General features: G+C 39.9%; 1 protein-coding gene across 7 annotated transcripts in view; it reads right to left on the reverse strand.

Moving 5' to 3' along the window:
• UBE2E2 (ubiquitin conjugating enzyme E2 E2) overlaps positions 1–26731 on the reverse strand; it is a 366525-nt gene that overhangs the window by 75722 nt on the left and 264072 nt on the right. For 6 of the 7 annotated variants that reach the window (XM_027086525.1, XM_027086520.1, XM_027086527.1 and 3 more), the window contains one exon: positions 18370–18502. In XM_027086525.1, the coding sequence (XP_026942326.1) occupies positions 18370–18502 (133 nt within the window). Of the gene's footprint in view, positions 1–8203; positions 8321–18369; positions 18503–26731 lie in introns of those variants that run through there. The other variant, XM_027086523.1, reaches the window with a different exon arrangement.

Consider the following 26731-nt stretch of genomic DNA (forward strand, 5'->3'; position numbering starts at 1 on the left):
TATATATATATATATATATATATATATATATATATATATATATATAACTGAATCACTTTGCTGCACAGCAGTAACGAACACAACATTGTAAATCAACTATACTTCAATAAAAAAATAAATTGTACCTTAATTTAAAAACAACCAACAGGTTAATTTTCCCTAAGGCCGTGTGGAAATCTATCTGCTAGAAGAGATAACAGCAACAAAAATGAAGTCAAATAGCAATGATTCAGAATTGTGTGTGAAAAATACCCTCCCATTTTCTAATGTTCTATTCCAGCTGCCTGAATCTCCTATCCCTGGAAAAAATTCTGAAGTAGTATCTTAAATAAAAACTCGAGGGACTTCCCTGGTGGTCCAGCGGTTAAGACCCTGCGCTCCCAATGCAGGGGGCCGGGCTTCGATCCCTGGTCAGGGAACCAGATCCCGCATGCGTGTCGCAACTGAGAAGTCTGAATGGTGCAACTAAGACCTGGCACAGCCAAATAAATATTTAAATAAATAAATATTTAAAAAAAAAACCCAAAACCTCGAGGCCCTTTCCCTGTAATTTGCAACATTCAACTCTGCACTGTAGAAAACTGGCCTCTGTGACATAACAAATATTACCTTTTAAAAGCAAACAATGGCACGGCATATACGTGGCTTTCTTATAAACAGTGCCAACTTCATTTAACAAAACTGATAGCTGTACTATGCATAGTTAAATAAAGCTTTTAGAAATGAATTTTGGTAGATGGCCTAACAACGAATGTTTATCTACAAAGGGAACAAATTTATATAAGGTCCTTAAGCACAAGGATTTTATCTGATACTGATTTTTATCCTATACAGGGGTGTGTAGAATGTCAACATGTATTTATTCAGTAAGCAAATGAAATGAAAATATAGAATATTTACATTTTAAAAGGCCATACATACCATAATTAAAAATGACAATTGAGTGAGAACTTCTGATATGCCAACAGTTAGGTTTACAGAGCCTTGTAGTGGGGGCGGGTATCACCTGACAGATGTGTAAAGTTGATAACGGGAAATGTGTTGTTGCTCAAATTTTGATTTAGGGCAAATTTCAAAGTCTTGTGATTAATATTTTCATCAGTAGAGACTGTAACAGTCTAAATATTAATTGTAGAGTTAGAATTAAGAATAAATTCTTCAAATTAGAAAACAGAACTGAAAGACATTCCAGAAGTCTGACACATATTATTACCTTGTGTCTACTTCAAATAAACAGTACGAAGAATTAAAAAATAGGAGCTGTCTACGTAAAAATGACTAACAAACTGCCTTTTTTTCCCTTCGTAACAAGATTCATATATTTTTGTCATGACGATATTAGAATTTACTTTTCTTTAAAAGTCTATTTGAGTCAGGTTTTCATTATTTTTCTCCCTGTTTTAGTGATGTGTAGGTTAAAAGGACAAAGCAATCGGCCTCCTGTTAGTAGTAAGAACATCTCACCACAGCAAGGTGGTTACATCGGCCTCGCTGACAAATTCTGAGGTTTCCAAAGACACATGTCATCAGAGGTCCCATGACTCCAACTGATGGATGGATTTACCTTCTAAGATGTGGTAAAACATTAAATTAAGACAATTTATTTCTCAGATAGGTACTTAAAACCTGTATTATACTTTATAGTCACATGGTGGGATATTTTTGGCCTGGTCAGGAGTAATTCTATTCCTCACTGACCACAAGAATCAATTCATGAAAGAGGTTAAAAAGAGAGGATACAAGAGTAAATTTCACGTTTTATCCAAATTTCTAATTATTATCACATTTTCACTATCGAAATTTTTAAGTGAACTCTTCAGTTCTTCGTTATAATGCAGGAGGAGTATTTTCTCAAGCACTGTTGACTGTTATAATACACATTTACTTATTTTATACCTAGCTTAGTGGAGGAACAAGGTATTTTTGGTTAGAGATACTGCAGTGTAAGATTCTACTGCTATAGTTATTTAGCTTTTCTTCCTCTAGAAACGGAGGAAGGTAAAAACGTATCTCCCCTTCAACAACTTGTCTTACAGATTTGGTCCACGGTGATAATGCAATTTCATGGAAGTAATCTCACGAACTGAAGTTTTACGTACTGCTTTAAGAAGATGCTTTCGAACATTTTTGTGAGCAAACTTAATGCGATTGCCCTGATTTTTATACAGGTACACCTCGGAAATATTGTGCGTTCAGTTCCAGACACCATAATAAAGCAAACATCACAACAGAGTGAGTCACATGAATTTTTTGGCTTCCCAGTGCACATAAAAGTTATGTTTACACTATACTGTAGTCTATTCAGTGTGCAATAGCACTATGTCTACAAAAACAAGGAACATACCTTAATTATAAATAATTTATTGCTAAAAAATGCTAACTATCATCTGAACTCCCAAAAGCATAGGTTCCTATAAGGTTCCTTTTTTTTTTTTTTTTTTTGCGGTACGCGGGCCTCTCACTGCTGTGGCCTCTCCCGTTGCGGAGCACAGGCTCCAGACGTGCAGGCTCAGCGGCCATGGCTCACGGGCCTAGCCGCTCCGCGGCATGTGGGATCTTCCCGGACCGGGGCACGAACCCGCGTCCCCTGCATCGGCAGGCGGACTCTCAACCACTGCGCCACCAGGGAAGCCCAAGGTTTCTTATTTAATAAGAAAAAGGCCAACCCCTTCAGACACATGAAAGGGTATTATTCTCATTCATAATAAGAGCAATGCAATTATAATTAAACGTTCTTCCTTATCTATTAGATTGGTCAAGGTCAAATATTTGGTGGTGCCACATTGCCTGGGTAAGGATGTAGGGAAAAGGCAGACGCACCTAAGTTGGGAGTAGAACCTTGGTACAACTTCTTTGGAGAGCAAGAAGGATAATATCTATTACAATTGAACATCCATACATCCTTTGTTCTAACAATCTAGAAATTCTAGGTATTTGTCCTACAGCTATATTTACACAAGAAAGACAGCAAGTACAAAGATAGTCCGTGAAGCCTTATTTGTGATGGGAAAACAGTGGAAATAACCTATATGCCCATTGTAGGGAACCTGTTATGTAGACTATGAACATTCCTTCAATGAAATAACATATCATTATAATGGAGCTGATCTACATATATGAATAGGGGAGAATCTTGAAGGTAAATGAACAAAAGCAAATGCAGAAAAAAAATGATGTCTTTGGGAGGGGAATGAATGCCAGGCAATGGGGAGGAAGACAGTTTTACTGCACACTTTTTGTGCTGTTTGAACTTTTTACTGTGTATATGCATATCACCTATTTAACACTGTTTTTAAAAAATGCAATAGTCTGGTTAAAGACAAACCACTAAAGAAGAGGTGACGTTTTAAATTGAGAAAGAAGGAAGATAAGAAAAAGTGTGGAAATGAAGAAAATAACTGGAAATAATCCGAAACAAACACATTTCTTTGTGTATTATTACCTTGTTGTAGAAACTATTGTTTTATATAATCTATGGGGACAGAGTTTAAAATAAGTTGGTAGCCAAGTAGACAGGAAACATAAATATACAGTACGTATACAGGTTTATAACTTGGCAAATGCCAAAACAAAACCCCATATCTAACCTAATTCTCCAGAGAAAGAAAGGCAAAAAGGATGTTCTCCATTAACTACGTAAAAGAATGCAATGGGGTGATGGAAAGTATGGCTGTTGTCAATAAACTGAATTACTGTGTGTTTAGCAAGATCACAGCTCAGCACAGCTCAGCTACTTTAGGTGTGAAAAGTGATGGACTGGAAATCAGGAAGCCAGGAGTTTGAATCCCGGCCCTGGCACTTATTAGCCATGTGATCCTAATCACATAATTTAATCTCAATTTTAGCTTCCTGTGATAATGAAACCTGCCTCTCAAAGTGAGAGGACCAAGTGGGATAATGAATGCAAAAGTACAGTATAACATTAGTATAAAATACAGTATGATGTCCAGTACCCCATGCTCCACGACCATCATAATGTCAACAGAATTGGAAACAAAGCCCCTAACTGTTCTCCTTCCTTGTCTCCGTGCTTCCTGGGGTGCCTCTTACTCATGTCTATATATGGAGGGCCTGGAAAGTAGTAAGGGCTCAATGAATCTCTGCTTTATAAATTAGTCTTAAAGTAGACGTTTTAAAAAGCAACCAACTTCTGAGAAATTCTGGCAAGTTTCTCCCGATATACTGATACCATCAGAAGAATGTATCCGATTGCTTAGAATAGCTACACCCGTATGAATAAATCACTGTCACTGTCTGATTCTCAATCTATTTCACTTACAAGCTTTAACTTCTGACTTTGTTTCTTCTTATGCTCTGCAGGGTGAGACCTGCATAACACCTCCAAGGGCCAGCTGACCATATCTTTCCCCTAACTCAGTGACAAGTCATAATTACATACTGACTTTTTGATCTTGACCAACTGGGAACTGAGAACATTCTTTTCTCCCTAATTTTCCTTGGACCTGCTTGAGCAAATCTCTGAGTGGCTGCTATCTCATCAAGAGATCCGGTTTCAACTCTAAGGAAAAAAAAAATCAAGGAAACGTGATCATTTGCTATAATGGGGTGATATTTGGCTGGAAGTCCTAAAAATTAACGCAGACCTCCCCACTCTACCCAAACTTGAACAAAATAACATACTATAGCGATCCAAACAAAAGTAACACATTTACATAAAGTAGAGATTACAGTTTTTTTCTTACACGTAGAATACCATTTCCCCATCCCATTTCTCAAGTGGATGTGATTTGTTTAAAAATTGACAGACATTTAATCAACCCAGGGTGTCTGTTCTATGTCTTGATCTGGTCCCATCAGGGGCTCTTTCCTACAAGGTTGGAAAAATGTCCAATTCGAAGTTGCTTCTGGCGCAGTCACGCAGAACCATACTATTCCTTCAACATCATCCTTCTGTCCTTGAACTTTCCATGGGTCATAGTGTTTCAGAGTTCCCAGTGCTGTTTTCTGGGACTAGTGGGTCCCTATCCTTTGATGTTTGGGATCCTGAAAACTTCATCCTGAAGCGGCTCCACCCTTTTCTTTTCAGAAAACCCATGAGGAGAGGGTGTCACTTGTCTAGATCTGTGAATTTTTCTTGGAAAAATCTCTCTGATAAACGAGTTGCCATCTTTCCCTGGCTGTGACGGCAAGAGAACTCCTTGTTCTCCAAACATCCGAAGGTCTCACTCCAGTTTCCTTTGTTCATTTAACCTCCCTGTAGAAGAACAACCTTTGTGAAGAGATGTAGACCTGCCCACTTCTCCCAGATATGCTGACAGTAATATCCACAAACACCGACTCCCATCTGGAAGGCGGGCACACTCCACAGAGAAGGAATTCCAGAGCATGGAGGGACATAGCAAAACCCTTATTCGAAGCCCCCATATCTACGGCCAGGCTCTGATGGGGGAGGATGGTAGATATCAGAGGGGCTGATCACACACCAGCTCCATCAGAGTTGGGCAAAGGTGTCGGTGGTTGAGTTGATCCAATCTGAAGAGATTAAGTTGGCTTGGGCAATAAGCATTTCAGAGGAGACAGTGGAAAACCAAGTCTTTCTCCAAAGTTTGTAACTGCATCGGATTCTGGAAAGCTAGGGAGAAAGGAATCCACCCAAAATGTGACTAAACTGAACTTCCTGTCAGCCTAATGACTGATTTCCTATTAGCTTATGGGCATATTTGGTTTAGAACAAATAAAGCTGGTATTCCTTGCCCTCAAAACAAACAAAATCCAATCCTACTTTCAGTAACTCTTATATTGGTGGTAGCTGGGGCAGCTGCTGCACACACAGATGGATACAATGTACCTTGTTTTAAAAGCAGAAAGACAATGACCACTGTTTTGCTCTATTTTTATTCACCACATTGATTCTGAAATTTCTCACAACATTAAAGTATAGCACAGCATTTTTAAAAGGTTTATGAAAAAGGAGAACGAACTAAAAAGACAAATTACTGACTCATGAAATGTAAGCAATAGCCCAGTCACGATACTGAGGATACAAGGCTGTTTCGGCACTGAGTATGAAATTGACCTGTGAAATGACTTCTTTTACTTTTTTAATTCAAAGACTATTCTAATATGTCAATTATCCCCCGATTAATTAATAGATTCAACAAAATCCCATCAGGATTTTTTGCGGCAATTGAGAAGTTTATTCCAAAATTTCTAGGCAAATGCAAAAGACTTGGGTAGCTAAAATAATCCTGAAAAATAAAAACAAAGTTAGAGGACATATACTACCTGATTTGAAGACTTAGTGCAAAGCGACAGTCATCAGAATGGTGGGTGTTGGTTTAAGAATAGACTAGAGATCAGCCAACTTGCTTTGTAAAGGGCTAAATAATAAATATTTTAGTCTTTGAGGCCATATAGTCTCGTTTACAACTCCTCAACCCCGGTGCTGGAGCAGGAAGGCCGCCCCAGACAACACGTAAATGAACAGGCATGGCTATGTTACACTGAAGGTTTATTTACAAAAGCAGGCAGTGAGCTGGCTTTGGCCCGTAGGCTACAGTTTGCTGATTTCTGGAATAGACTAAGAGCGTCCAGAAGCAGTCTCATACTTATAAAGGCTAGTTTTTGACAGAGGGGCTAAATAATTCAATGGAGGTGATGGGGGGAAAGAATGTCTTTTCAACAAGCAGTGCTGAAACAACCAGATAACTGTATGGGGCAAAAGGAACCTTGACCCCTACCTCAAATTTTGCACACAAATTTATCTGAAATGGCTCATACATTAAAGTGTAAAAGCCAAAATTATGATACTGTAAAAAAAATTGGAAAATAAACAGATGAGTGGGAGGGGGATCTACTATCTACAATCTACAAGGACTGTAATTTCATAAAAGAAAGGACATTTTAACAATAAAATGGCAAAAAGCTGTAATGTCAGTATAAAAGGCAGGCCTTTAAATTGAAAAGAGAAAGAAAAAAAAGAAAAAATATTGGAGAGTATCTTTGCTTCCTTGGGAGTAGTCAAAGGTTTCTCAGAATGCATAAAGCACTAACCATAAAATAAAAAATTTGATAGAGTACATAAAAAACAAAAACCTCTGCCCACCAAAAGATATTTCAAAAATGAAGAGGCAAGTCCCAGACTGGGGAAAAATATTTGAACTACATAAATCTGACAAAGAATTTTTATTTAAAATATATAAAGAGTGCCAACAAATCAATGTAAAGAGACAAACAACAATAAAAATGGATAGCGAGCTTGAACAGACATTTCAAACAAGATATATAAATGGTGTATAGCACATGAAAAGATGTGTCCTCTTTTAGGAAAATGAATGCTATGTTTCAGGTGTGTGCGGTGTAGGTGTCAGGGTTAGGGAGAAGCTTGACTTTGCTTTATTATCTTGTTTGGCTTAAGTGGGGTTTAATGAGGTGTTTATGGGCGCCAAGTTGACAATGGTAAACGGGGATGAGTCCGAAAAGTGCCAACCTGGTTAGGCTGAACTGCGCTGCGCAGAATTCCCTTCTATACCTGTGTCTGGTTAGGTGGGCACCAAGAGGCATTGTGCGCAAGAGTTGGTGGTTGGAACGAAGGGAGCAGAGAGATGGTTTCCACGTGTGGAAGGCTGGTGCCGGGGCATCAGGGTGCTCATAGCTGTTGCTGCTTCTCTGTAGGCTCATCTCACTGGCGTAGGGCTCCACCCTCCCCGGGACACTCCTTCAGCTCCTCCGACTCCGGGCCTGGGGGAGTATTTATTTACCTCGATGGTGCCGGGAGCCACCTTCTTCTGCAGAACTCCTGTATCATCACAACCGCAGGCGATGAGAGACTGACATGAGTTCCCGACGGTTCTCGTGGGTTTTAGCTCATGTTCCTGGCTTGCCCTGCAGACTTCAAGCTCTAGCATCAGACAGCAGCCTCCCAGAGACAATTTAACCAGAACCTACCGCTGTGTGGGGTCCTACAGATACATATATATCTCCTTACGCAATTGTACGTGGACTCTCCTATGAGTAAGCAGTCTTCCCTCGGTAGCCACAGGGCATGGGTTCCAGTAACTCCCGGAGTACCTGACAATCCGAGGATGCTCGAGCCCCTCCTAGTTGGCCCTCCCCATCCCTGGGCTCTGCATCTGTGGATTCAACTGACTGCAGATCCTGGAGTATTTCCGTGGATGTGGAGAACCAGCTGTACCACTGCTCTGACGGAACCCTGCTTGATACAGAATCACTGCAGGAACCTGTTTCCTGAAATCTCCACGGTTTCCTGAGGAAGGCTTCCTCCACTGTTCCTCACCCCAGTTATGTCCTCCAAAGTCCCCTGGAGAACCAACCCGAGAGTCTCTGATGCCTCGGGTGCCTAAAGGAGCCAAAGAAAAAGCCAATGATGGGGTTGGTGCTGCTGTTAAGAGACAGGATCATCTGGTCCTTCTGAGATAATACAAGAGCAGATTGGAATCATTCGGAATCCGGCACAGCCAAAGGGCAGGCGGGAGAGAAGAAAGATCAGCCTTGTGAGTGGAATGACCACGTGGAGCCTGGTCACCGCATCTGCTGGGGGCTACAGAGGACCCCGACAGCAGGGCCAGGCCGGACCTGGAGAGAACCACCAGTACAACAACCAGCCACGTGGCAGTGACGGAATCACGCACCGGACACCAAACCTGGTCAGAACCCCAACACAGGAAGCCCCAGCACTTCCCCCCAGAACATTCAGCAGGGACGGGGCCCAGAGCAGGGCACACACAACAGCTGGCATGTGTGTCGGGCAGTGGCAGTGGTACCAGACGGGCCACGAGACCAAAAGGCGGTGCTCAGTGCTAACAGTCCTGAGGATGCTCAGGCCTGTGGCGACACCGTTGTGAAAAGGCTGAGGATAGAGATGAGGGAGAAGGGAAGGAGTAAAGGAGTCCCTCCAGGGAATGCGTAATTTGGCAGCAGAGGAAGAGGAAGTTGGTCCCTGGCAGGTCCCTGGAGGAGTTCCAGAGCCAGAGCAGAGCCCAGTTTCCTGCCAGCTCAACTGAGCAACGCTGAAGACCAGCCAGGCCAGGATCAGGGTCTCCACATAGAAAAGTAGTTACTTTATCCATCCATCATCTATCGATCTATGCACCTATCTATCCATCCATCCATCCATTTATGTATGTATATATCCATCTATCCATCTCTCTCTCTCTCTCTCTCTAGATATCCCTACCTATTTGAATAAATTTGACACGTAACACTGTATAAGTTTAAGGTGTAAAATGTGTTACTTTGATAAATTTGTATACTGTAACGTGATTGCCGATGTAGCTATATTTATCAATTGTATAATTATAATACAATATTGGGTCTATATTCATTATACTGTGCATCTCTATGGCTTATTTACTACTCATTACAAGTTTGTACCTTTAAACACCATTACTCTTACCCTGCCGCCCAGCCCCATCCTCTCTGGTAACCACCGTTTTACTGTTTTTCACACGTTTAATGTTTTTTAGATTCCACGTATAAGTGCGATCATTCAGTACTTGTCTTTCTCTATCTCATTTAGCACAATGTTCTCAAGGTCCACCCATGTTGTCACAAATGGGAGGATATTTTCTTTTCTCACAGATGAATAATATTCTGTTGTGTATATGTATCACATCTTTTTTTATCCATTCATCCATTGGTGGGCATTTGGGTTGTTTCTGTATCCTGGCTATTGTCAATAAAGCTGTGATAAAAATGAGGGTGCATATATCGCATTGAATTCCTGTTTTCATTTCTTTTGGGTGTATAGTTAGAAGTGGGATTGCTGGATTATATGGTAAATAAATCCATTTTTAAATTTTTTGAGGAACCTCCATAGTGGGTGGACCTATCTGCATTCCCACCAGATAGGGACCCCTTTTCACCACATCCTCACCAGCACCTTGTCTCGTCTTTTTTTTTTTTTTTTTTTTTTTTGCGGTACGCGGGCCTCTCACTGTTGTGGCCTCTCCCGTTCGGAGCACAGGCTCCAGACGCGCAGGCTCAGCGGCCATGGCTCACGGGCCCAGCCGCTCCGCGGCATGTGGATCTTCCCGGACCGGGGCACGAACCCGTGTCCCCTGCATCGGCAGGCGGACTCTCCACCACTGCGCCACCAGGGAAGCCCTCTTGTCTTTTTTGCTTACATCCTTTCTGACAGGTGTGAGGTGATAGTTCACTGTGGTTTTGACTTGCATCTCCCTGACGATGGGTGATGTTGAGCATCTTTTCACATGCCTGTTGGCCATCTGCGTATCTTCTTTGGAGAAATGTCTATTTAGTTCTTCTGCCCATTTGTCAACCGGTTTTTGTTGTTGTTGTTATTGAATTGACAGTTCTTTATATATTTTGGACATTAACCTCTTACCAATATGTGCTTTGCAGAAATATTCTGTCATTTGGTAGGCTGTCTTTTCATTTTGTTACTTGTCTGTTTTGCTGTGCTGAAGCTTGTGGGTTTGATGTGGCCCTATTTGTTGATTTTTGTTGTTTGTGCTTTTGGTGTTGTGTCTCCCAAATTACTGCCAAGACCAATAAGGATGAGATTCTTCCCTATGTTTTCTTCTACAAGTTTTAGGGTATCAGGTCTTATGTTGAAGTCTTTGATCCATTTTGAGTTGATTTTTCTGAGTGGTGTGAGACAGGGGTCTAATTTCATCGTTCTGTGTGTTTCTAGTTTTCCCAGCACCATTAGTTGAAGAGGCTATCCTTTCCCCATTGAGCATTCTTGGATCCCTTGTTTAAATATTAGTTGACCATATGGTTCTGGGATGTCTATTCTGTTCCACTGGTAGATGTGCTTATTTTTGTACCAGTACTGTTTTTATTACTATGGTTTTGTAGTATAGTTTGAAATCCAGGAGCACGATATCTCCAGTTTTATTCTTTCTTGGCTATTCAGGATCTTTCATGGTTCTGCCCAAATTTTAGGACTGTTTCTTCTCTTTCTGAAGAATGCCTTTGACATTCTGATGGGGGCTGCATTGAATCTGTAGATGGCTTTGGGTAGCATGGCCATTTTATCAATATTAATTCTTCTGATCCATGAACATGAGATGTCTTTCCATTTGTCTGTGTCTCCAGTTTCTTTCAGCAAAATTTTATAGTTTTCATTGTACTGGTCTTTCACTTCCTTGGATAAATTCATTCCTAAGTATTTCATTGTTTTTAATGCTATTGTGAATGGGATGGTTTTCTTTATTTCTTTTTCAGATGCTTCATCATTAGTGTAAAGGAATGCAATTGATATCTGTATGTTGATTTTGCATCCTGTCTCTTTACGGAAATCATTGATTAACTGCAACAGTTTTTTGACTAATTCTCTGGGATTTTCTCTATACAGGATCACATCATCAGCAAATGATAACAATTTTACTTCTTCCATTCTTATCTGGATGCCTTTTATTCCTTTGTGTTGCCTAACTGCTCTGGCCAGAACTTCTTGGACTATATTGAATAGGAGCGGTGAGAGTGGGCATCCTTGCCTTGTTCATGATTTTAGAGGAAACACTTTCAATTTCTTCTCTCCAATGAGTATAATGTTAGCTGTGGGTCTGTTGTATACGGCCTTTAGTATGTTGAGGTATGTTCCTTTTATACCTAGGAAATGACTTCTCCTTTAGCTTAGGGCTAGCAAAATCCAGAAATCAGTATTTACTGTTCCACACAGATTTAATAATGCAGAGTCTGCTAATTAGGAACTCACTGGTGAAGAGCCCCAGGTGTCTTTGGCAAAACTGCAAGGGACTCAGAATCTCTTCGTAGCGTTCTTCCCTCCCTGGATCACCTCTTTCATCTCCCTCCCAAAAACCTGTTTTAGAGAGTGACCTCATATAGTGAATTTATACCAGAGTGTAAAATCCAAGAACAGGTGTGCCTTCTTCCAGGATTTAAGGCATTTAAATTTTCTCTATACCTGCGGAACGAAAGGTTCAGTTGAGAACTGGGTTTGAACTCCAGTTCTGCTACCTACTTCTTCTGTGACCTGTGTGCCACGTGACCTCCACGGGCCTCAGTTTTCTGATCTATGAAGTGTGTGTGGGAGGGTAAATGCTATCTCCACGGCAAAGTTGTATGGATTAAATTAATTCAACACATTTTTTATTGTAGGCCTACAGGATCGCCAGGCATTGTTCTAGGTGCTGGGAATTCAGAAGTGACGTAAACATAGACAAGTGCCTGTGCTCGTGGAGCTTACATGCTAACTAGAGAAAGGGTAGCATCACCAACTCATAAACAGAGAAACACAGGATGCCAGGAGGGAGAAGTGCTATGGAGAAAAGCCACGTTTGCAGGTGGGGTAGGGCAAGTTGGGGGTTGTCACATGAGACCTTCCCTGGAAGGCGACACTGAGCAGATACCTGCAGGGAGGCAGGGAGTGTGCCACGTGAGTTTCTGGGGGAAGACAATGCAGGCAGAAGGAAGAGCAAATGCCAAGGCTCCATGGAAGGAGCCTGCTTTAGAGTATTGGAACCAAGAGTGACAGTTGGCGATTTCAGCATGATTCTGTCAGGTCTTGCGTGTTTTTACTTAGTGAGGGGAGAATCATGGAGAGTTTTTAGGCCAAGGATGGACGTACTCTGATTCACACTCTAAATGGATCCTCTGATGCAGGGGTACACACTGCAGGAGGGATAAGGCAGGAGCAGCGAGATCACATAGGAGACTCCACGGTAATCCAGGGGAGGGAAGCAGCTGATGGAGGCCGGGGCCAGAGTGTTACTACTAGAAAGAGTATTACTGAATGGTTAGATCTGGGTTTATGCTGAATATTTATTTTGAGCTGGTGAGACGGGATCTGGCTAGGCTGTGTGAGAAGACTCAAGGTCTTAAGCTTTAGCGACTAGAGAAATGGAGTTCCCATACATTGAGGTGGGGGCACTGGAGGACCTGGATTGGCAGGAGGCGGGTGGGTTGTGTCATCAACAGTCTGGTTTGGGACCTGATCGCTGGGTGTTCAACTGGACATGCCAAATAGGCGAGCCAATCCGTGTGAAAGCACCTGATCCATGGCCAGGCTTTATATGAATGTACGAACGCAGGTTAGAAACAAGTGGATTCATGTCGCTCCATGACAACTGTGTGCTCTCTCTCCAAGACCAGAGTGAATGAGCACATGTGGTTACACGTGTAAACCACTGCTCTCTCTGAAAATGCTGGGGGACACTGTCAGCTTTCTTCTTTGAGCGGCGGCAGAAGCAGCAACAACAACAGAAGCAAGTGAATAATAATAATCTAGTTAGAATAAAATTATGGAAATCCCTGATGAACTTTAATTTCAGATCTCTCTCTGGCTTTCAAATGCTGGGTATCGTTGCTTGTTGTATAACTAGTTAGCTACTTTATTCACAATTAGCCTCGACTTACCAATTTAAGAAAATGAAAATTTTGAAAATCTAACGGATCTAAATTATCTATTTCATTCTGTGAAAGCAATTAATACCTCTCCTATTAACTGACTTTTCATTAGTAAGCAAACCACAGTTAATTTCATAAAAAAACAAAACCAAACCATAAAGCATACAGTACACTCTGAAATGATCTCTAAGTTAAGATTTATTTTCAATTGTATTTGATGCAATTTGTAACGGAGGAACGCACTCTAAAAAGCTTTTAGAGACTGCTAATACTAACATGCTTTTTTCCTCTAACAAATATGTATGCCTGTGGGTTTTCTGTTTATTTTTTTAAACATCCTAGGCACAAATTTTATCATTCCTTTTTGGAAAATACCTACTGGCAGATACTGTCCTGCCATTACCACGAAAACAATGCTTTCCAGTAACAGGTATGAGCATCAATATAGTGCATCTCACTGGGGTGTAGGTGGCCCGAGATACTAAAAATAAACAACAAGCACGTTTGATCCTTCTACCGACCCACTCTTAGATCTACGTAGAAGGCCCACTTATTTATTTATTTTATAAAATACCCAGATCCACAGGGAGACAGAAAAAGCCAATTATGAATAGGCTATGTCTATGTATTTCTACCACAAAAACACAGCTCTGACCTGTTACCTAACAAGACCCCTTATCCTTAGGATGTGTGTCATCAGAATCTCTAAGATACGAAATACCAGACACAGTGTGTCACAATCTTTTCAAAGCGTTTTCAGCAGAAAAAAAAATACTATAGGAATAAAACATATTCCATTATTTTGCTTCTGAATTTTTCAAGTACACATGAAAAATATTTACACATTAGACTATTTAAAAAGTGCTGGTTTTGAGCACAGGAGTAATTATCTATGATATGAGTGTGCAAATGTAATACCCAATAAGATATAAAACAACTCCTACTTTACAAATAAATAGACATCTGAATTATAACATTAAAATGTATGTCTACACCGAAAAAGAAATACAGTATTAAAGGACTCTGGGACATACCAGTGATTTATTATGCTTTTCTTTCTTTTTTTTTGATCAAAAATATTTTAAGTATTTGAGTATGGTTAAAGGCTCCACAGACAATGTCATGGGAGTATTATGCTTTTCTTTCTGGCCATATATATATTATTCCTGGATAAAGTTTCACTAAACGGATATTTTCTCAGAGAAATGACATCACTGGTGGTTAAGTATTCAACTAAAGACTTGGCATCAGAGACAACTACCAGTATCATACCAACAGACATACCGTGCATTTAGTAGAAGAGGCAATAAACATATTGATTAGATAAAAAAATCAGTGGACTAAAAATCATACTGAGATACAGCATTGGAAAGTACAACTAGTACTTGACTGATTTAAAACTAGCATACTAAGTGTAATGAACATTACATACTGTGTGAAAAATGTGTTTTGCTTGCCTTGTTAGAAGTTAGGTGAGTTCTGGAAGGAATTATTGGAATGGTTCCTCTGAAAGTGTGAAAAATTAGGTGCTGGAGTGTGGGATATTCAGAAAGTCCCTGCGGCAAGGAGAGGCATCCAAACCACTCCACTGCCCTTTAAGTGACAGATTTGAGCACGACAGTAGTTAAAAGTTCTCAGTAAGGATTCCCAGTCTGCGAGTTTGGGAAAAGGGATCTCGTGGATTCAACGGCACAACAGACTCATTTTATGGTGGATATTTGATAACGATTAGTGGCCAATCAGGTTGATTTGTGAACCTCTGCTCTCATCAACGATTCCCTCTGACACCTACAGCTACCCTGGTTCATTCTTCAGAGCACCGGAAAGTGCTGCATGAGTCAAAGTGTGTGCCTAAGGTTATTGGAAGAAGAGCAAAGGATGAAGGAAACAGAGAAATAAACAAAACTTAATCACAAATATGGACTATTTAGAGTAACAGGAGACTAGAAAGGATGGGCATGGTACTTCCAAATTATTAGTACGTCTTTGTTTTAGTGAACAGCTTTCAAGACACTCGCAAACTTTCCCCTTTAGAGTAACACCTCTGTTTACCAAATCCAATTTCCAAAACTGATAAAGTAGGTGGTGATAATTTGCTTTGAAAACTTCCCATGGGTTTCTAATAAATGTGCATTTAAATGATAATTTGAGTACCAAAGTTTGATTTTTCTTTGTCCTAATAGATTGTCTAATCAAATTTATCCACTGGAGGGATTTAGTTTTTTTTCTGGCAGTACTCTTGAGACGTTCTAATTCAGCTTTTTTCTTTGAACACTCCCAGGAAAGGGAAGCCTGGTCTCAGAGGCAAAGCTATTCAAACACAGACTGTCCGCGATGGGTCAGATTTTCCTCACGTGGAATCGAAATCTGCTTCCCTGTAACTGACACCCTTCTGCTTCTATTTTTGTCCCATTCAGCCATCCAGGAGCAAGTCTAACCCCACACAGTTTCTGAAACATCAGAAAACAGCTATCACGTTCCTCCTAGGTCCTATTTTTCCTAGTAAACATCTCCAGGCTAACTATGTATAATTCAGTGGGAAGTACATGGTCCCTGGAGGCCAAGTTCAGTAGATCCCTGGCTGTATATTATTAGAAAACCTCTCCAAACCTCATCTAAGGCCCCTTCTCTGTGAAAGGGAACATCCCAGCCTTACTAGGGTGTTTTGGAGGAGAGACGGGTTCACACAGCGGACGCCCAATCCAGTGAAGAAACTCAAGAATGCTAATAGTTCTTTCCCTCCCCAGCTTATTCCTGTTTGTCCTTCTGAAAATGAAGAGCTCAGAAGGCAAAGAGGCACTCCTGATACCATCCGATGGGCTCAGAGTTCCAGAGATTGTGCTCCTAAAAATATCTCCTTAAGGCTTCAAGAACTTCAAGTTCCCACAGAATTGTACTCAGTCAGAAGGCCACACATTTTATTTATATGAAAATAAAGCAAGTCTCTCTTTCCCATCTTGTATCGTGATTTCTTTCTGAATTTTCAATGAAACAGTATACCTTGAGCCGTTTACACTCCACCTTGTTAGTTTTGGCCGATGCTTCAAGTCCATCAAGGAGGCCTTTTCAGAAACGGAATTATTTTATCTAACCTATGAATCCGTTTTCCCTCCTGGTTTGTTTAATCTACACATTTCTGTCATGCAGAAGCTGGAGAAGCCCACGCATTTTGTGAGATGTATGTTCCATAGAACAGACCATACCAGGCTTATAAGCAGCACAACTGCCTGACCTGAGTTTTCCCTCCTTCTCACCACCTGTGCTTCCGTAACTGATGGGGCTGCAGAGAAAGGTCCTCACGTCACCGGCAGTGCAACAGGTAAAACCAGATGACTTATGGGCTGGTCCAAAGTAGAAGGGAAGACGTAAGGTTCCCACCCAGTAAAAGGAGAAAATAAAGATTAGTAATACTGGGGCTTCATCACTAAAAACCGACCAAATACAGCCCTGGGGGGTCCCAGTGCCACCAGCTCTGTCATCTTGGATAAAATGTACTGTGCAATGTAGTAAGGAACACAGGTTTTGGAGCCAGACTTCCTGGGTTCAATCCTGATATCATTCGGATTATGCTGGGTAGTTACTTAGTTTCTCTGTGCATGGGTTTCCTATTTGGTAAAATGATAGTTATTACTTTTTTTTTTTTTTTTGCGGTACGCGGGCCTCTCACCGTTGTGGCCTCTCCCGTTGCGGAGCGCAGGCTCCGGACATGCAGGCTCAGTGGCCACGGCTCACGGGCCCAGCCGCTCCGCGGCATGTGGGATCTTCCCGGACCGGGGCACGAACCTGTGTCCCCTGCATCGGCAGGCGGACTCTCAACCACTGCGCCACCAGGGAAGCCCAGTAGTTATTACTTTTTGCTTTGATATCAAAACAAGATCCAAACCTCAATGGAAGGGAAGGAAGAAAGGAAGAGAGAGGAAAATAAAAGAGGGGAGGTAGGAGCCAGGGAGGGGGATCACAGGAAGGTGAAGGTCTAGTCTGAGTCTTGCTTTTTAAATTGTGCACTCCAACCGACAACTCAAATAGGTTTTACTTCCCTCTACATTGAGAAGTCAAGCCAGATGAAATAAGAATTCTGCTTGGTGGCCAACAGACAGAGTCAACGCCCTCTGGGTCTTTTCCTTTCCAAAGTGGAGAATGACTGCTATATTTAGAACAGATAACCAACAAGGACCTACTGTAGAGCACAGGGAACTCTGCTCAATATTCTCTAATAACCGAAATGGGAAAAGAATTTGAAGAATAGGTACATGCATCTGTATAACTGAATCACTTTGCTGTACACCTGAAACTAATGCAACATTGTTAATCAAAAATGCTCCAATATAAATTGAAAATTAAAAAAGAGAATGAATTTAAAGTCATCAAATGACCGACTTACAGGCAGTAGATAGTTATGTGAAGAATTCTTAAAGGATATAATCTTGTCTTAAGTAAGTGAAAATTCGCCCATGTTCTGATGACACTGCTCTTACACTTTCTTCAGTCATTTATGTGTGGCTTTCCATTAATCCATCATTTTAATTAATGGACTATTATAAATTCTTCTTTATTGCATTTTCCTGACATGATTTCTCAGTCTCTGTGGGTCACACTCTCCGCTCTAGTGCATGTGGAACTCACATGGGCAGCTGGAGCCGGAAGCCTGGCCGTGGTGGGCTCCCTCGCCCCCAGGTCAGGCCTGGTTCCCCTGGCTCTAGGGCTGGCACCAGCCCACCCTCTGCCCCTACTTCCACCCATAACATGCTGTCTTATGTTACACTCAAACATGTACCACAGAAAGGCGACATGAGGAAGGATGAAAAAAAGCAACGAAGTATGCGTAAAGGGCTGGGGTGAGGGAATAAACAATTTTTCACATTCTGCTTCCATTTACATACAATCAGCCCTGGGACGTTGCCTATGCTAAGAGAACAGACATGAATTCCTAGGTATGTACACTGAAGAATATGTATATATATATATACACACACACATGTATATATATATATATATATATATATATAGGCAACAGAACACATTGCTAAAAATGGATGAATATTTCATACTGACCTTGGGGGGTTTAAACGGATAGTCTGGTGAAAAGGTAATGTCAAGAAAGAACACCCCTCCTTCATAGACAGATCCTGGGGGTCCCAATATAGTTGACCTCCATTCATAAATGTTGTCTCCTTTGGGTCCAGCACTGAAATAAGACATACAAATAAAATGTGCTTAGAGATCATATAAAGCTTGGAATTTAAAAAATATCTATTTACGGTAACAATAAATTGAGCCATTCCATAAAAACACACCGAAGTTAATAGATTAATTCTACATAAGGAGTCACTTGTCAACATCATCAGGATTCTATAAATGGAATATGTTGGTATTACTAAATAAAACAGAACCAAGAAGATTCTGTTTTGCCATTCATAACCCTAAGCTTATGAAACTAAAGATTCCAAGGACCATAGACCAGAGGTAGGAGCACAAATGTTTGATAAAGCATAAAACTATTTCTGGGATCCTGAAAAGGGTGATACAGTGTCAAAAAGATAAATTTTCAAAGCTACAAGGGACACTGGAGAAAGAAAATACCCTAATCCTTTGTTAACTAAGAACACAAAAGAGGTTCATGGAGATCAGTAAATGTTCATCATTGATAAGACTCAGCTCAAGTATCATTCCCATCTGAATCTTCTTTTCTCTCTCTATCCAAAGATTCCTGGCCAACGCCCACACCCTCCAACTAGTGTGGTCTATAGAAGATAAGATGCATCCTTTTGTTTTATACCTGTGTTGTGTAACTGTTTGCTTTTTCCATCCCTCCCTGGAAGTTCTTTGAGGAACAGATTTTGCCTTGTCCTCAGTGCCTAGTAAGTAAATGTTTATTGGATGATGATGCTGGGTTAACAGTGAAGCAAGGGGAAGCCACATGGCTACTAGCAGCAAACATACGTCCCCCAGTAGCAGAGAAACTCACTGAGGAAAATAAGGCCCACACAAGTCAACTTAACTGTGTTAATTCTCCCAGGGTAACAGAAGGCAAAGTGAGATTATAGTTTAGCTCCAGTGTTCCTCTTGCCCCATCAAGCTAATATGTACATCTAACAGCCAGAAATTCCCCTCACACCCTGTAGCAAAGTGGGAAACCCTGTTAAAGTGCTTGAGAAGATTTTATTGCCAACAAAGATTTCTCTTCTTTCTTATTTTGAAATTAGTTCATATCTACAAAAAAATTCATTGTTGAGCCGTATATCAGAAAAGCATGCATCTTATCTGTGACAAAGGAGGAAAAATATACAATAGGGAAAAGACAGCCTCTTCAATAAATGGTGCTGGGAAAACTGGACAGCTACATGCAAAGGAATCAAACTGGACTACTTTCTCACACCATATACATGATTAAACTCACAATGGATTAAAGACTTAAATGTAAGATCTAAAACCATAAAAATCCTAGAAGAAAACAAAGGCAGTACGCTCTTTGACATCTAAGATTGACATCTTAGCAATATTTTTGGTATATGTCTCCTCAGGCTAGGGAAACAAAAGCAAAAATGAACAAATGGGACTCCATCAAACTAAAAAGCCTTTGCACAGTGAAGGAAACTATCATCAAAATGAAAAGGCAGCCTACTGAATGGGAGAAGATATTTGTAAATGATACGTTCAATAAGGGGTTAATACCCAAGGTATACAAAGAACCCATACAACTCAACATCAAAAAACATACAACCTATTAAAAAATGGGCAGAGGACCTGAACAGATATTTCTCCAAAGAAGACATACAGATGGCCAACAAGCACATGAAAAGACGCTCAACATCACTAATCATGAAATGCAAATCAAAACCACAATGAGATATCACCTCACACCTGTCAGAATGGCTATCATCGAAAAGACAACAATTAACAAGTGTTGACGAGGATGTGAACAAAAGGGGAAGCCTTGTGTACTGTTGGTGAGAATGTAAATTGGTACAGCCACTATGGAAAACAGTACGGAGATTACTCAAAAAAGTAAAAATAGAACTACCATACAGTCCAGTAATTCTGCTTCTGGGTATTTATCTGAAGAAATTAAAACAGTAATTTGAAAAGTAACTGAAAAGATATATGCATCCCAGTGTTCACTGCAGCATCAGTTACACTAGCCAAAATACAAAAATGCAACCTAAGTACCATCGATAGATGAATGGATGAAGAAGATGTGGTACATACATATACACACAATGGAATATTACTGAGCCATAAAAGTATGATATCTTGCCATTTGGGACAACATGGATGGACCTTGAGGGTATTATGCTAAGTGAAATAAGTCAGACAGAGAAAGGCAAATGCCACATCATTTCACTTACATGTGGAATCTAAAAAACAAAAGAATACATGTAAGAAAACAGAACAGACTCAGATACAGAGAACAAACAGGTGGCTGCCAGAGGGGAGGAGAGGTTGGCGGATGAGAGAAACAGGTGACGGAGATTAAGAGGTACAAACTTGCAGTTACAAAATAAATGAGTCACAGGTATGAAGTATACAGTCAATAATTATGGAACATTTTCGTATGGTGACACCAAAAAACCCCCCACAAAAACCCAAAATCCAAAAAAGCATTCATCATAACCAAGTTCGGATTATTCTGGGAATGCAAGGATAGTTTAATAATAGAAAATTATTATTGTAATTTACCTTATAACACATTAAAGTAGAAGAAAATGATAATCTCTAAGAGGTGCAGAAAAAGCACCCCATAGGTGCTTTTTTATTAAAAATGATAGCTATTTAAGATAAAAACTCCTAGCAAAATTAGAATAGTAAGAAACATCTTTAACCTGATAAAAAGCATATACCAAAAACCTCATAGCAACTATATATTCAACGGTAAAATATTAAAGCACACCCTTTAAAAACTGAGGAACATGACAAGGATGCCCACTATATCCATTTCTAATCATTACCGTATTAGAGCTCATGTTCATCAAGGTATGAAAGGGCACAGGAAAAAACCCAAAAGATTTATGGATTGGGATGGAAGAAATAAAGCTGTTGGCATTTGCAGTATTTATGTACACAGAAAAAACCTCCCCAAATCGACACACAATTTATTAAATTTAATAAAAGTTTAGCAAAGTAGCTGGATGTAAGATCAACAGGCAAAATCAACTGCATTCAACACACCAGCAAAATTAGAAAATGCATTTTAGGGCTTCCCTGGTGGCGCAGTGGTTGAGAGTCTGCCTGCTGATGCAGGGGACACGGGTTCGTGCCCCGGTCCAGGAGGATCCCACGGGCCGTGGAGCGGCTGGGCCCGTGAGCCATGGTTGCTGAGCCTGCGTGACCGGAGTCTGTGCTCCGCAACAGGAGAGGCCACAGCAGTGAGAGGCCCGCGTACCGAAAAAAAAAAAAAAATTATTTTAAGATACCTTTTATAAATAGTATTAAAAATATAAGAAACTTATGAATAAATTTCATTAAAATATGTAAGATTTTTATGGAGAAAATTATAAAACATATTGAAATACACTCAAGAAAATTAAATATCAATAGATGAAGACACCAAGTTTATAGGTAGGAAGACCCAGGATCCTGGGTATGTCAATTTCTCCCTGATCCAATGCAATTCTAATCCATAGTCCAACAGTTTTTTAAAAAACGAAACTTGACACGTTGATTCTAGAAGGCGTTTGGGAGCTCCAAGAAGCTCCTGAAACTTTTCTACACACATATGAAAATCTGATATATGTCAGAACTGATGGGGCTAAGAAAACAGTTCTGTCTTTGGGCAACAGAAATTTGATTTCTACCTCAATAAATATGTAAGACTCTGTTGCAGATGGATTACACACTTCAGTGCAAAAATCAAAAGTTTTGGAGTTTGACTAAAGAGGGTGACAAGGCAAGCCATAAACTGAGAAAAGATATTTGGATCATACAAAACTGACAAAATTCTAGTGTCCGTAATATACAAATTCCTATCAATCAATAAGGAAAAGACTAACGATCCATTAGAAGGGAAAAAAGAGGAAACACGAATGGCCATCATCATATGAAAAATGCTCAATCTCATTAAAATAAGAGAAAGGAAACAAAATTACAATTTAATATTATTTCACAAAATATATAGGCAAAAATAAATGCCTGACAAAACCTAGTGTTGATGAAGATGTGGAAAAACAAGAACTATCCATTGTTGATAAGCGTGCCAATCACTCTGAATGAGGACGTGGACTTCCCTAGTTCAGTTGGATATAGACAGTTCTATATTACAACACAGCAGTTTCACTCCTAGGTACACACCCCAGAAAAACTTTTACCCATGCACCAGAAGACATGTACAAGAATGTTCATGGATGCGCTATTTGTAATAGCAACATTAGAAACAACACAGATGTTCAGTGACAGAAAAATGGATACATTCACCCAAAGGAATACTACACAGCAGTGAAAATATATAGACTAACATTGATAAATCTTAGAAACAGCATATTGGATAAAAAAGCAAGTCTAAAAGGAATATATATGGTATGACACTATTTCTACAAAGTTTAAAAGCAAACAGGAAAATAAATTATGGAGGGACATATACAAAAAGTTCCAGAGAGGAGTCTCCTGGGTAGAGTGGAGAAGTAGCACACAGGAGCTTCAATGGTTCTGGGGATGTTCTGCTTCTCAGGATGTGTGGTGGATTCAGGAGTTATTTGCTTTATTACTAGGTTTCATAACTTACTTAGGAGTTAGATATCTTAGATCTGTATCACATTTTCATATTAAGATAAACTATGCCAACAGCAAGTTGTAGCACAGGTACAGTGTGATCCTACTATAGAAACTAGAAACATATTAATAAAACAACATTTTATGTCATTTATGCATACAAATCTATGTCAATGTCTTTCAGGAAATGAACTGGAAAAATACACCCAAATTCAAGATGGTAGCTGTGCAAGGAACAGGGGAGAATTGGAGGGGGTGAGGGGAGGAAATCTGAACATAGAGAATGAAGGAGAGTTCAATTTTATTTCTACAGTTTGATTTCTCTTATTTAAAATAAGATGTAGTAAAATAAAATAAAAGAAAATCACAGTTAGCCAAGTTTATGGCCAAGTACTGAAACACGGTGCAAGGGACTGGGGTGCAGCCTCCCTGCCCCATCTGACCACTGATCTCCCTTTCCTGAAGCAGACAGTGAGGCAGACAGAATATTCAGGCCAGATGACAGCAAAACCTTGCCAACAACAGCCCTTGTTGCCAGACAAGCGCACTCATTTAGATGAATAATACACATGGTTACGCCCGGAGCTATAATTAGACGCAATACACACAGATAAGTTTATTAGAAGGAAGGGCTTAAAAGTAAATTATAGGTTTGTACTTACAACGTTACTTCAAGGTAGATGAAATTTAGTTTAAAAAATACACACAGGAGAGCGTACAGCTATGAAACAGTGTGCAGAGACACATTTCCCAAATCTGAAGATATAATTTGTGAGTCACTTTGAGGAATTTTAAGATGATTTTCCAAGAATGGTCACCACAGTTAGTTATATAATGTCGGCTAATTAAGGAGTCACCAATAGTGCCACCAAAGAAGGACATCAAAAGCACAGGGCAGGAGACACTTCACAAACTGGGCCGTGTCTGCAGATAACGTATATTCCATCTGTGCCCATTCCAAGTTTTATCTGGCTCTCAGTCAGAACTCCAAATTTTATTGCTTCTTTTAAGTCAGTAAGCTGTCCAGGTACTTATTAACAGTGGATTAAATAACTCAGTTAACAGTATCACTCTGAGTTGGTTCATGCTGCCAAAATGTGTCTTTTTGAGAAATTACTAGTAGTGACAACCTATCTGAAAAACAGATGGGTGCTTTATTTTTACTTTTTAATTAAAAAAAATTTTACTGGAGTATAGTTGACTTAAAATGTTGTGTTTGTTTGTTTGTTTTTTAACATCTTTATTGGAGTATAATTGCTTTACAATAGTGTGTTAGTTTCTGCTGTATAACAAAGTGAATCAGCTATACGTATACATATATCCCCATATCCCATCCCTCTTGAGTCTCCCTCCCACTCTCCCTATCCCACCCCTCTTGGTGGACACAAAGCACCGAGCTGATCTCCCTGTGCTATGTGCATGCTTCCCACTAGCTAGCTATTTTACATATTGTAGTGTATATACGTCCATGCCACTCTCTCACTTCATCCAGGCTTTCCCTACCCCCTCCCCGTGTCCTCAAGTCCATTCTCTACATCTGTGTCTTTATTCCTGTCCTGCCCCTAGGTTCTTCAGAACCACGTTTTTTTTTTTAAGATTCCATATATATGTGTTAGCATACAGTATTTGTTTTTCTGTTTCTGACTTACTTCACTCTGTATGACATACTCTAGGTCCATCTACCTCACTAAAATAACTCAATTTTGTTTCTTTTTATGGCTGAGTAATATTCCATTGTATATGTGTGCCACATCTTCTTTATCCATTCATCTGTTGATGGACAGTTAGGTTGCTTCCATGTCCTGGCTATTGTAAATAGAGCTGCAATGAACACTGTGGTGCATGACTCTTTTTGAATTACGGCTTTCTCAGGGTATATGCCCAGTAGTGGGATTGCTGGGTCATATGGTAGTTTTTTAATGAACTTCCATACTGTTCTCCACAGTGGCTGTATCAATTTACATTCCCAGCAACAGTGCAAGAGGGTTCCCTTTACTCCACACCCTCTCCAGCATTTCTTGTTTGTAGATTTTTTGATGATGACCATTCTGACTGGTGTGAGTTGATACCTTATTGTAGTTGTGATTTGCATTCCTCTAATGATTAGTGATGTCGAACATCCTTTCATATGCTTGTTGGCAATCTGTGTACCTTCTTTGGAGAAATGTCTATTTAGGTCTTCTGCCCATTTTTAGATTGGGTTGTTTGTTTTTTTGATATTGAGCTGCCTGTATAATTTGGAGATTAATCCTTTGTCAATTGCTTCATTTGCAAATAATTTCTCCCATTCTAAAGGTTGTCTTTTCGTCTTGTTTATGGTTTCCTTTGCTGTGCAAAAGCTTTGAAGTTTCATTAGGTCCCATTTGTTTATTTTTGTTTTTATTTCCATTTCTCTAGGAGGTGGATCAAAAAGGATCTTGCTGTTATTTATGTCATAGAGTATTCTGCCTATGTTTTCCCCTAAGAGTTTTAAAGTGTCCAGCATTACATTTAGGTCTTTAATCCATTTTGAGCTTATTTTTGTGTATGATGTTAGGGAGTGATCTAATCTCATACTTTTACATGTAGCTGTCCAGTTTTCCCAGCACCACTTATTGAAGAGGTTGTCTCTTCGCCACTGTATATTCTTGCCTCCTTATCAAAAATAAGGCGACCATGTGTGCGTGGGTTTATCTCTGGGCTTTCTATCCTGTTCCATTGATCTACATTTCTGTTTTTGTGCCAGTACCATACTGTCTTGATTACTGTAGCTTTGTAGTATAGTGTGAAGTCCAGGAGACTGATTCCTCCAGCTCCGTTTTTCTTTCTCAACATTGCTTTGGCTCTTCGGGGTCTGTTGTGTTTCCGTAGAAATTGTGAAATTTTTTGTTGTAGTTCTGTGAAAAATGCCAGTGGTAGTTTGATAGGGATTGCGTTGAATCATTGTAGATTGCTTTGGGTAGTACAGTCCTTTTTATAATGTTGATTCTTCCAATCCAAGAACATGGTATATCTCTCCATCTGTTTGTAGCATTTTTAATTTCCTTCATCAGTGTCTTTTAATTTTCTGCATACAGGTCTTTTGTCTCCTTAGGTAGGTTTATTCCTAGATATTTTATTCTTTTTGTTGCCATGGTAAATGGGAGTGTTTCCTTAATTTCTCTTTCAGATTTTTCATCATTAGTGTATAGCAATGCAAGAGATTTCTGTACATTAATTTTGTATCCTGCTACTTTACCGAATTCATTGATTAGATCTAGTAGTTTTCTGGTTCCCTCTTTAGGATTCTCCATGTACAGTATCATGACATCTGCAAACAGTGACAGCTTTACTTCTTTTCTGATTTGGATTCCTTTTATTTCTTTTTCTTCTCTGATTGCTGTGGCTAAAACCTCCAAAACTATGTTGAATAGTGGTGAGAGTGGACATCCTTCTCTTGTTCCTGATCTCAGAGGAAATGATTTCAGTTTTTCACCACTGAGAACAATGTTGGCTGTGGGTTTGTCATATATGGCCTTTATTATGTTAAGGAAAGTTCCCTCTATGCCTACTTTCTGGAGGGTTTTTATCATAAATTGGTGTTGAATTTTGTCAAAAGCTTTCTCTGCATCTATTGAGATGATCATATGGCTTTTCTCCTTCAGTTTGTTAATATGGTGTATCACATTGATTGATTTGCGTATATTGAAGAATCCTTGCATTCCTGGGATAAACCCCACTTGATCATGGTATA

This window comes from Aethalodelphis obliquidens, unplaced genomic scaffold (genome assembly GCF_003676395.1).
Source record: "Aethalodelphis obliquidens isolate GAN/ISIS:26980383/991018 unplaced genomic scaffold, ASM367639v1 scaffold56, whole genome shotgun sequence".
NCBI classification, from domain to species: domain Eukaryota; kingdom Metazoa; phylum Chordata; class Mammalia; order Artiodactyla; family Delphinidae; genus Aethalodelphis; species Aethalodelphis obliquidens.